Genomic DNA, 12,244 nt, shown 5'->3' with positions numbered 1-12,244 from the left:
GGTAGTCTAGTTGGCCCCAAGTGTGTGATCCACCCGCCCCCATTTCCTGAGTGCTGAGATTACAGATGTGCACCGCCTCACACAGGCTACGACTGACTGGTACAAATGCTTGGTCTTGAGGGGAAGCAGAGTGAAGAAGAATCTCATTTCAGATTTTCTTTTGTGGGGTTTAGTTTTATTGCAACCTTTATAGATGAGTAGACGTCAAGCTAACACTTGTACTTTGCCTTATCCATGTTTCTTTTCATGCTTAAATGGGGGGACAAATAAGGCAGGCTCAAAAGCTTAAGCAATGAGAACTCTGTGGTCCTTTCTGTAGCCCTTAAACCAAGACCAGTTCCCCGCTGCATGTTCCCATGGGCATTTTGGTTTAAACTATGTATTCCTGGCTCCAACCTAAGTTAGTGGAGAACCAAAATCATCTCCACAAAATGGGAATAGTAAAAACTATTTACCCTAATACAGCTTCTGGCTGCCCCCAATGTCACTTCCTAATCCGTAGCAGTCAGTCAGGGCGGGCTGCTCTACACTGCCATGAGCTTTTTTGACAGCTCAATACCAGAAAGGACATCATGTACAGCGATGACAACACTAATTGGCTCAAAGGCATTAGAGGCCTCTCGAGCTCGCCCTGACCCTACATGCACAGACTGTGAAGACAGAAACAGCCAGGAACCTTAACGTAGATAGTCAGAAGCTCTGAAGTCTTCACACTAAAAGCCTCCCCCTGAAGCAACCCAGGCAGGCAGGGCAGTGGTACCTGTTCTGTTCTCTATTCCTTCAGAGGGAACAATCACAAAATCGGCCTTTTCCTCTGATTGGGTTATAATGGATTCACTCTTTGCACTGTGGATTGGGCTGGGTGAAGTCAGACTGTGGTCAAACAAAAGAGAAGAGAAACAATTATGAACAGTTATACAGCTGTCAACTTTCACAATTCATCCCAGAGATATCTTATTCATACCACGCCTAACGTGATGCTCACAATTAGAACAAATGTTTGTTGAATGAAAGAAATGTCGAAGGAATAAGTGAAAGAAGCCTAGTCCTAGGGATTATTTTGCTTTTTAATGGTTATTTATTTATTTTACATTTTAATTATGTGTATGTGCCTCTGTCTCTGTGTGGGGGTGGGGTATTTGTAAATCAGATACCCACAGAAACCAGGAGAGGATGTTGAGTTCCCTGGACCTGGAGATACAGGCAGTTGTGCGCTGTTCTAGGTGGGTGCTGGGAACTGAACTTGGATCCTCTAAAGAGCAAGGAGCACTCTTTACCACTGAGCTATCTCTCCAACACCCCAGGGAGTTCATTCTACAATAAGACTGCCTTTAAGCACAACTGATTGAAATGAGAGTTAACAGAATAATCAATAAGCCTTTTTTTTAAAAAAAAACTCTTTTGTTTTGTTGTGTGGGTTCTCTTTCTTTCTTTCTTTTTTTTGGTTGTTGCTGTTGTTGCTTTTTGTTTTTTTTTTGTTTGTTTTGTGGTATTCACAACTATCAATTCCTAGGCCCATATTCAGAGGGTGATGGTTGTGTTTCATTAACTTTTGGAGTTGGATCAAAATCATATTTTCAAAAATCTGAATCTCTCACAAGCGACCAGAGGTCAGCTCTAAGTGATACCCAAAATAGGAGTCATGGCAGAAGACAGTTTAGGGGTGGAAACTGCTCATGTGGTTGCAATGCCAGGATGGGCAGAGGGGCAGTAATTTATCAGCAGGTGATCCAGAATATGATAAGAAGAGGGGGCTGGAAAGGTGGCTTGCTGGGTAAGAGCAATGACTGCTTTTGCAAAGGGCCCGGGTTCAGTCCAGCACTAACACAGTGGCTCACACCCCTCTGCAACTCCAGTTCCAGGGGGTCTGACACCCTTTTCTGACCTCCACAGGCACCAGGCATGTATGTGGTGCAGACATATAATGCAGACAAAGAAACTCATACACATAAAATAAAAATAAATCTTTAAAACAATAAGAGTGGTGGGGCAAAAGGAGAAAAACATGCTAGTGGCAGCTGGATCAAAATTTACTTGATTAGCTCTTTCTTAGTGAAGAATTACTATTATTTTTATTGTTATTTGCCATAGTTTCATATTCTCAAGTTATTTTTGAGATACCTTTCAATAATTTCTGTGTCCTGATGTAGCTGAGAGGAACTGTTCAGGTTTTCAGGGAAGCAGATTTTAAATCTTCCCCTGGACCAGACAAGATGGGAATGTGAGGGTAATACTTCTATCATATAAGGACAGAAGAGTCTGGAGAGCTCTTTCTCTCCACGCTGCACTATGAGAACATCAGCACCAACACAATCTCAGGGGCTGCGGAGTCTATGGCTCAACCCCCTCTTGGGAATTCTTTCCAAATCTATCACCCAGACAACAGGGAAAGTGTCTAGGATTCACTGACCCCCTTAATGTGCCCCTGAAGTCTCCCAGGCTAATCCTTACGACCACAAGCAGGAGTTAACAATTTCCTCTTCCCACAAACCAGAGAAAACACTAGAAACAATCGCAGTGGAAACGGCAGATTTCAGAACTGTGGACTAGTGTCTCCCCACGGTCCACAGTCCAAGAACTTTGGTGGAAATGATCTCAATTAGTACTATGTCTTCATCTTTCTTACAATCTGATTTTTTTTTAACATCTAGAGGTGTATAGATCAAGCGGGTGAGAGAAGTGAGGGGTAGCAGGTACTACTCAGCAATGTTGAGTGTTTTCTTAGCCATTTTCACTAAGTAGGTAATCTGACCTTCAGGCCAACGTGAGTTCACAGCTGCGGGGAAGGCTCTCATGTAAAGGGGCTGTGTCGCTAATAAGGAGAGATTTATGAGTGCTCAGGCTCCGGCATTTACTTCTTACAAAACCGGGAATACGGATGCACAAAGCCCTTGTCAGCTGCCCCTCCTTCTCCAGTTGACAAGGTACTATGGATAACAAGCATCTGGCTGGACGGCAGGAGGGATGTGTGAGACAGATCGGAGAGAGGGAGGGAGTAATGGGGGATCTCGGATGCTGAGAAAAGGCTTTCCTAAAAGCACAGACGCATGCTCAGTTCCAGCTCTCTCGACAAGTAAGTTGCCTCCCATATATGGGCAGAAGGAGGCGGATGTCTGGTTATCCAACCCCACCGGGGGAGTGGCAAGGCAGGCAAAGGAAAACAACATTTCTTTTTCTTGAAATTAGACTGCCAGGATAAGGCCACGGAGGTAAGACCAGGAAGCTAGACAGCCAAGATCTAGAACCTGGAGGGAGGAGAATCCTGGGGCATGTGTCAGAGCAGTAAGACACCCCCGCACCCCCAGAAGAGGAAGGTGCTTTAAATCCTCGGCCTCAGGTCAGAGAAAAGTATCTTCATGCTAATTAATTAATTGTAAGACGTGGGCTCCTCCCTAACTAGCTTAAAAGTCATACTTGACAAACAATCCCTACTTATCATCATAACCCTCTCTGAGGTCAGAGAACTGTTGATTACAAATAGGTCCTATCCATGCATTTCTTAATCTAGTATTCACCCATATTAATTTATCGTACCAACAAACCCCAGCAAAGATACTGCCAAATTAGACACACTAATTTTTTAAATGTATAGTAGACGAAAAGGTAGAGTCCCATCACCCCAAAGTCGGCTCCAAATTCCTCAGATAACTCTATTTTGTAGTGTTAATCCCAGACCAGCAGCCTGCTCTTACTGAATAGCACCCCCAATCATTTCTTGTCCCCAGTCAACCATGTCCCCCGGTCCTGGCTCTGCTTCCCCTCATATTCGCACCTCACTAGCCAAAGTGGCTTCAGCTCACCATTTGACTTGTGTCCCTCCCATGGTCCCCTCCTGGCTCCGGCTTCAGCAAGCCTGCTTCCCTGGATGAGGTGGGAGGTTGAGAGTCACATTGCTCCTAAATTCTGGCATGTCCCTCCCGTGCGGGGGCTCGAAGAACGACTCCAGAGATCAGTCAGCCAGCGGAACGATTCGCTTGGGTCTCCGAAGAAAGTAGGATGGGCAGAGGTGGGCGTCTTGGCCCCGGGGACAGGGATGCTCCCTGGGGTGAAGTGCGCTGTCCCCGAAGCTCAGACTCCGCCGCAGCCCAGCCTCGGCGGAAGCCTCCTCCCATCGCCAGCGGCTGCTCGCTAGCAGCTGCATCCCGGTCCCTGCAGCCGCGCGGCTCCGAGCATTCCCCCGGGCAGCGGCATCTCAACCCATCTCCCTCAGGGCGAGAGGCTCTGGTGGCTCCTGCCGAGCGTCGAGTGGAGTCCGGTGTGATGTGCTCCTGCTCGGCGCCGCCTCCTGATCCCTCCCTTCCCGTTCCCCCCTTGTTCCCCCTCCCCCCTTTCCAGGCTGTCACACGCGGCCAGGCAGCGCCGGGCTTCGACCCAAGCACAGCCGACGGCACTGGGCAGAGAGGTAGGGGTAACGACCGAGGCCGGGGCCAAGGGCGCGGTCCGGAACTGGCTGGACCGAGGGTGACCAGAGCTCGGGGAGCAGCGGGGGATGGGCAGCGCAGTAGCAAAACCGCGTGGATCTGATGGTCCTGGTGCCGAGAAGGCAGCAGAGAAGACGTTGCTGCACCTCTCTGACCCCTCCCTCGTTGCTGCACCTCTCTGACCCCTCCCTCCTTGGACACGCCGGTTAGAGACTGATCTAATCTCCAGAAGCTCGCTCGCTCGCTCTCTGTAGAATGGGAGACGCAGGCAGGATAGAGACTGGAGCTACCCTCACCCTCAGCAAACCAGCAGTATGCCCTCCCGTCTGCTGCTCCCACCTTCCCTCCCCTCTAGTGGTTTGTATGTCCGTCTGTCCGTCCGTACCCCCTCCCCCAAAGGATCGTTCTGCTTAGGTACAGTGAGAATTTAGCCTGTCTAGTGGAGCAACAGGAGGGTAGAGCTTTGTTTTGCGAGGGCATCCCTGAGAAGCAGCGGGGGTGGAAGGAGGGAGCAGCAGGGGAAGACACCGTGGATGTCTATCGTATTTGAAGCTCTACAGCACCCAAAGCTGCAATGTCTGCAAGATTGCTGGTTCTTTCAGGGGTCACAGGGTCAACAGGTGCCCAAATGGAAGTGGGCAAATGGCAGAACCTGCTAGAAGCCCTCTCCTTTCCTGAGGGGTCAGTGAAGAAATTGGCAGAATGCTGACCCTATCCCTAAGAACACAGCACAGTCAGGAAGAAGAGGACAACAGAGGGAACGTAATCTTCTTTGACACATCTCCTAGGGCTGCCATTAGCCCAACACAGCCTGATATCTAGCGGCCCCCAGACTGATCTCACACCTCCAGCCACAGTCTGAGTCTTGCCTGGAGGAAGGAAGCAGCCACCCTTAGGGACTCAAGCTCTCTTCCCTTCTCCTTCTAATTCACAGGCACACTCAGGCTCAGGAGAGCCAAAGGCCAGCAGAGATGCAGGAAGCAATAGGCCTCATTAGACAACAGAACAGCCTTTGATACTGGAAAGAGGCAAAGATAGTCCCAGCCAGGAGCAAAAAAAAAAAAAAAAAAAAAAAAAAAAAAAAAAAAAAAGCAGTGGTTTTGAGTCTCATTAAAAGCACACCTACTGCTTGCTTCACGGGCGAGTTTATCTGGGGGCTGGTCAAAATGTCTTCTAAGTGGATAGAGATGAGGCTTACACAGACTTGTAAAGGTAGTACATTGAACACTTTGAAATGTTTAATGGTGAAATGTTTGTTAGAGACCCGTGTCAGAAATAGAAACTACCCCCATTATATGTAAACATTTCAAGGTTGAGCTAGGTTAGCGGTATATTAAGTTGATGGAAAGAGGTCCACAGGACCTCCATAAATGAGAAAATGGTCTGTCAAAATAGGATGGGATTGTATGAGGAAAAGAAACAGGAGGAATAAAAAAACGATTGAAAATACACACAAGGCACAATTAAATTTAAATAGATCAGACTATGCTGGGTTGGAGTAGGAGGAAAAAGATCATTAGAGGATACGCTCAATATAATTTAGCAACAAAATCAAGTTAGCAAGTAGGCTGGAGATGTATTTATTGGGGCATAATCTCCATGAGCCAGGAGAGTAATCCTTTTCTGCCACTATACTTGGCATTGGTCAAGCCTTTATTAAAGCAGACTGTCCTGTTCTGACCCCTGCCCTTGGCTCTAAGGGAAACAGAGTGCCTCTTTACCAGAGTCACAAACACCCATATCCCACCTCAATGCATACTAATGTGCCCCAGTTCGCAGTGCTATAAATGAGTGTGGAAACGCTCATGCGTCAGACAGTCCTGCACATTCTCCTATCTTGCCGGGAGCTTTCCCCAGCCTTCTGTGGCTATAACTGAAGAATCAGACTCAGCCTGCAGGACGGTGCCCAGGAACTGACTTTCATAAATACTAGCAGCTGACGGTACAAACACTGGGTTGGACTGAACTCTGAAGGTCCCAGCCACGCCCCCATGTGGCCAGAGCTAACTATTGTCACTGGGATGCTGCAGTTTCTATATGTGGGAAATTCACCAGCATTGTAGCCCACTCTTCTGTCAATACCAAACTCACAGGCCGGTTGGCATTCAACTAGTCCTTGAATGCCAAAGAAAACTGAGGGAAGCAAAAGAGGTTAGGTGCTCTTGGTTTCTCAACACTAGGGTCTGAACCCAGGGCCTCCGGCAAGACAAGCCCTCTAGCAGTGTTTGGGGAGCTGAAGAAGCCGTGACTGAATAAGTCAAACGCAGATGAAGATCTGAGCGAATGTGTACTGACATTGGTGCTGTCAGGTCAAGGCCAATGCCTCAGACCCATGGGAAACTGGCAAGGCCTTCCTCAGAGTGGTCGGGCTCAGAGCTGGTAAAGGCTTCCTCTGGTCTGAGTGCAAACATCGATAGTGGTCAAGTATGAGTGTTCACAAATGGTTGAGCAGTCTGTGCCAAACTGTCGACTCCTGGGTGTTGGGTGAATATAGCCCAGACTGTTCACTTAGAGACCTACCAAGACTAGCTAACTCCTCCCCTCTGTGAGGTACCTAATAAATACCGCAAGGTTCGCACATCCCAATGGACCCCATGTTTTTGATGTCTGTGAGTCATTTCTTCAATGCCTGCCCTTTCTTTGCTCCCTCGCTACCCCAGTCAGGTTTCCAGACCCAAGCCTGGCAGGGTATGGTACTCAACCCCATGGGTGCCTTCGTGCTTTTGGTCTTGCTACTGAGGCTAAGACCCCCCAGAGAGCAGCTTTCTACCAAGAGCGGAAAGGTAAGATGGCAAGGCCACACGTACCTGGAGCAGCTAGACTCAGACGGGGACCGCCGCTGTCCTTCATATTGCTGCACAAGTGCTCGAACACTCCAGTATGGGTTCTCAATCTCCTCGTCCATGCTGCTGTTCCTGAAAAGGGGTGGGAGAGGACCAGAAAAGACAGTTTTAGGCCTGCAGTTCAGCTCAGCTCTGCAAGAGGAGATATCCTGCCTCTCAGTGAGCACTCCAGGAAAGAAGATGAATATGGCACCTGGGCAGCCTAACACACACCTGTCATTCCAGCGCTCAGGAGGCAGAGACAGGAGGATCAGGAGTTTGAGACCAGCTTGGGCTACATAGATAGCAAGATCCTGTACACACACACACACACACACACACACACACACACACACGCACGCACACACACACACACACAAATACACTCATTTAGGAGGTGAACAAAGTAAAATTCCTTCTTCTAAGGCACTTAAAACCTAGCAGAGAAGGCAAACACAAAGACAAATAATTTTGCCCACTCTGTGACACCTTGGGTCATGTTCGCCTTTAGCAACCACACAACCCTCAAAACACTTCCTGCCATGAAATTTCAAGACAGATTGGTCTTGTGGATACATTCCAGGATGCAGCCTCCTCCAGATGGACTACATATCTCCCAGTGAAGAAAACACTGTGCCAACCACATATATTTAAATTTTGGGCATGAGAGCAAACTTACACACATGGTTACTTACATTCTGCTAGCTGCAAAGTAAACATCTCGAAAGAAAAGGCTTAGCCTGGCTTAGCTGAGCTGATAATTCGGCTATTTGGAAGCTAAGACAGCAGGAGCACAAGTTCAGTGCCTGTCTGGACTTCAAAATGAGTTCAAGGCCAGACTGGGCAACATAAGACCCCCTCTCAAAATAAGACACAAAAGCCTCAGGGTATAGCACAGTAGCAGCAGAGCTCCAGGTTCACTACCCAGTACCATCCAAAAACGACCAAGGTTTTCCCACTAGGATTTCCTTCCCAAACCTCCGCTCTATTCTGTGATCGCTTTGGCAGTGTGGGTCTGCTTGGTCGATATGTCCATCTACTTGCACTGTTATTATCTAAGCAAAGAAATACCAGCGAGAGGGGCCAGTTCCCCTCCCAGGTTTTTACCTCTGTCTATACCGGAAGACATCCCGTCCTGACCGAGACATGTCACGGCACACATCAGCCAGAGCAGCAGCTGCTCCTTGGGCCACAGCCGTCGCACAGTGTGGTTGATGACTCTGTGCAGGGACTCTGGAGTCGCGCCCCTGGCTCACCGTCCTGCTCGAGCCAGGTTTAAAATGAGCTGCCAAGGCAAGGACCAGCCTCATGATGGACTTCAGGTTTCCTTCCACAATATCTAAAGGACGAGACAGATGGAAAGGTATTGAGAGGGAGGCAGAGGCCATGGATTGATGCATGTACTATATATTGCTGGTGATACAGTAAACTCAGCAGGCGGTCTCCGTTTTCATAACACCATGTTCAACAAGGGACACGGAAGGTTAAAGGCAATTACCATAAAGTATGATAATAAAATAATTAGGCAAGAGAGGTACGGGGTCTTCAGCAATTCGTGGAGAGATAATATAATCCTGGAGTTCTGAAGGATGTTTTATCAGGGGAAGTGAGTCCTCAGTTAAGAATGGAGTGCTGCTTCTTAGCTAATAGGGTAAAAGGGATAGGAACAATTCAGGAAAAGGTACATGCCAAGGTCTAGAGATCAGTATAATGGGGTGATATCATCTGTTAGGGGAGCTGCAGGCCACAGGCGACTACTGAGCACTTAAATGTCATGGCCACAAATTGGAATATGTTCTAAGCAAGTACAGTAACTAAGAGTTAAGTAAATACCTCACACACACAGTATAAAAGAGAGCATGCAGGGCTAAAGAGATGGCTCGGTGGTGACGAGCACTGGGTACTCTTCTAGAAGACCCAGGTTTGATTCCCAGCACCCACATGGCAGTTCACAACCATCTGTAAGCCCAGTACCGGGGGATCTGATGCCTTCTTCTAGTCTCTGAGAACATCAGGTACACACATGGTGTACAGATAATACATGCAGGTAAAAATTCCTATACATATAGTAAATAAATAAAAGCAAAATGTAAACTATCTCAGTAATGTTTAATATTGACTTCATGGTAAAGTAATCATATTACAGATATAATGGGTTACATAAAATAAATTATTAAAATTTTCAGTCCTTCCTGCTCCTATTGTGGCTTTAGGAAACTTTTTAAGTACTTATGTGACATGCATTTTATATATATGATCCAGCACTGTGGTGGAGAAAGTGAAAGAGTTCAGGATGTCCAGAGCCCCAGAGCCGGAAGAAGGGAAAGGTGTAGAAGGGGAGGAACCAGAGGTCATACAGGACCAGGTGGGCTGCAGGGAAGATGCCAGGTTTCAGCCGAGGACTTTAGATGCACAGCAGTGGCACAACGGTGTGTGCTCTTAGCTCACTCCTGCTGTGGCGTGGAAAGCTGGACGGGGAGGGAAATCGATGCAGTAGACTAATCAGGAAACATGAGCTTCTTCAGGTGAAAGACAAGGAATGGCAGTGTTCCCTTAAAATAGCCTATTTTACTGGGCCAGATCCCCAAGCCCGCTCCACATGGGGAGCAGACCAAAGCCAGAACTGCACTCTAAATTCTGCCCTAGAAAAAAAAAGAAATACATGCACTCACGGGGGAGGGGGGACACATATTGTGAAAGCTCTGGTTAAAGGTAATACAAGGAAATGGCTACAATTCCATTGTTTGGCTTTGTAGCCTTTCCAATGTACAAAGCATGCCGAGGACTATTTGATGTCCTCTACCAAATGCTCTTAATGGTCACTATTTGCTCACCTGGGTAACTTCAAACACACAGAACACCAATAATCCAACATGAAAGGGTTCCTCCCGCCCTCATTCTCAGCAAAAGTACAGGCAACAGACCCAGAAACTGGTGCTGAAACAGACCAGATCTGGTCACTTCCAGAAAAGCATCAAAAGGAGGGGAGCATATGCTTTCGGAGGACCCCTACGTGGTGCCTTTCTTACAGCATGGGCAAAGGGTTATGCCACTCCAGAAGACTACATATAAACACTGCAGGGCCCCCTTTGTCTGCCTGGAATGTTCTCACAGAAAAAAGAAAAAAGAAGAAAGAAATGCTATAAAATATTTTCCCTTTAACCTGAGTGTGGCACACATCTCTCTGATTTCATAACTTAAGATACAAAGACAGGAGAAATACCTAATTTCAGGAAAGCCTAGGATACAGCAAATTCTAGACCAGCCAGGGCTACACGGTGAGACCCTGTCTCAAAAATACATATATTAGCTGGGCAGTGGTGGCGCACGCCTTTAATCCCAGCACTCGGGAGGCAGACGCAGGCGGATCTCTGTGAGTTCGAGACCAGCCTGGTCTACAAGAGCTAGTTCCAGGACAGGCTCCAAAACCACAGAGAAACCCTGTCTCGAAAAACCAAAAAAAAAAACAAAACAACAAAAAAAAGCCATATATTGAGGCTGGGCGGTGTTAGAGACGTGTCTTAGTTAATCCAGCGCTTGCCTAACATTAACAAAGCCCTGGATTCAGTCTCCAGCTCCACATAAAGCTGGGGGATGGTGCCGCTTTGTAATATGACTACAGAGGAGGTGAGGTAGAAGCTAGAGCATCAGAAGTTCAAGGTCATCCTTGGCTACTTGGAAGTTTCAAGATCAGCCTGGGCTATATAAGATCCTGTTTCAGGAAATAAAGGAAAGGAGGAAAGGAAAGAAAAATAATGAAATGAAAGAGTTTCTTCTAGGAAATTGAATGGAAAAGCATAAGTTATGAGGGTTTGTAATAATACTCGATCATAAAACCCAAAGATCTCAGAAAACACAATTCATCTTCATATGTGAAAATTTAAACGAGACATTCCAAAATTAATATCTCAATTTTGTCATTTATTCTTGTATCATTAATTTTCCCACACACACTCAAGCATATCTATATTCAATTCAAATTAATAGAGCGCTATCACCTCCAACCAGGTCTCTGGAGCACTGGGATTTCAGTACTCGATCACTGTCTTCTAAGGGGTTACCTGTCTTCATGGAACAAGGACATAAAACCATGAGCCTAATCCTACTCCAGTCTGCTCAGAGCCGCTGCCCACATGGCCAAGGGGAGTCTGTCAAACTGGCTAGCACCACTAAAGGTTATGTGCTCCGTTCCCGAGAATGAAGTATTGACTAACCTTTAGCTGAAGTCTGATGCATGCGAATCTTTTTGGAAGCTACAAACTGTAGCACTCTCTCCACGTTATCCTTCATCTCTTGTTGGTTACTGGGACTCAATTGTACGCCACTCAGTTTTTCTCCTGCTGTTAGGAGAGGGGAAACAAAACAGTAACACATAAGGTCAGAAGAACATTATCAAAGTTTCATAGCAGCCAGGCGCAAACAAGGGAGGGGATACAAACACTAAAAGTCTCCATAAACAAAGGAGTGAGTTAAGTCCTAGTGTATGCACCAGGGGAAGTGGTTGGAGAAAAATAAAAAACTTTCAGAACGCTTCAGTCTTTCAGGTATAAACACACAGTCCTGTGAAGTTATGGTGTGTACATTTACTAATTCAACAAATATTCACGCTGTGTGCCAAACACTGTTCTGGGTACAACAGAGATCAGGGAACAAGGTAAACAAGAGTCTTCCCTCTTAGTTTAACTACAATATAACAAGTTATATTTAATATAATTTAAGGTAAAAAATAAAGACAGAAAAGAATAGTGATCATGGCCTTTCTAATAATACAGTCTTGAAAAGTCTGAATAAGAAATATTTATATTTAGGAAAGTATGGTGGTTTGAAAGAAAATGGCCCCCAAAGGGAGTGGCACTATTAGGAGGTGTGGCTTTGTTGGAGTAGATGTAGCCTTGTTGGAAGTAGTATGTCACTGTGGTTTTGAGGTCTCATGTATGCTCAAGCCACACCAGGTTCTCAGAATATTTCCTGTTCCCTGTAAGTCAAGATGAAAGAACTCTC

General features: G+C 46.6%; 1 protein-coding gene across 9 annotated transcripts in view; it reads right to left on the bottom strand.

Moving 5' to 3' along the window:
* The window catches only part of Dixdc1 (DIX domain containing 1), an 85,899-nt gene that overhangs the window by 36,694 nt on the left and 36,961 nt on the right, over nucleotides 1–12,244 (bottom strand). For 4 of the 9 annotated variants that reach the window (XR_012910026.1, XM_075965948.1, XM_075965946.1 and 1 more), the window contains 4 exons: nucleotides 11,458–11,583; nucleotides 8,351–8,582; nucleotides 7,229–7,336; nucleotides 761–873 (listed from right to left, as the gene is read on the bottom strand). Coding sequence is in view for 7 of the 9 variants with exons in the window: in XM_075965948.1 (XP_075822063.1) it covers nucleotides 761–873; nucleotides 7,229–7,336; nucleotides 8,351–8,582; nucleotides 11,458–11,583 (579 nt within the window). In the remaining 2 variants the exon portion in view is untranslated. Of the gene's footprint in view, nucleotides 1–760; nucleotides 874–3,800; nucleotides 4,710–7,228; nucleotides 7,337–8,350; nucleotides 8,583–11,457; nucleotides 11,584–12,244 lie in introns of those variants that run through there. The other 5 variants (XM_075965949.1, XM_075965947.1, XM_075965951.1 and 2 more) reach the window with 4 other exon arrangements.

Source organism: Microtus pennsylvanicus, chromosome 3 (genome assembly GCF_037038515.1).
Source record: "Microtus pennsylvanicus isolate mMicPen1 chromosome 3, mMicPen1.hap1, whole genome shotgun sequence".
NCBI classification, from domain to species: domain Eukaryota; kingdom Metazoa; phylum Chordata; class Mammalia; order Rodentia; family Cricetidae; genus Microtus; species Microtus pennsylvanicus.
This window is presented reverse-complemented; position numbering and strand designations above follow the sequence as displayed.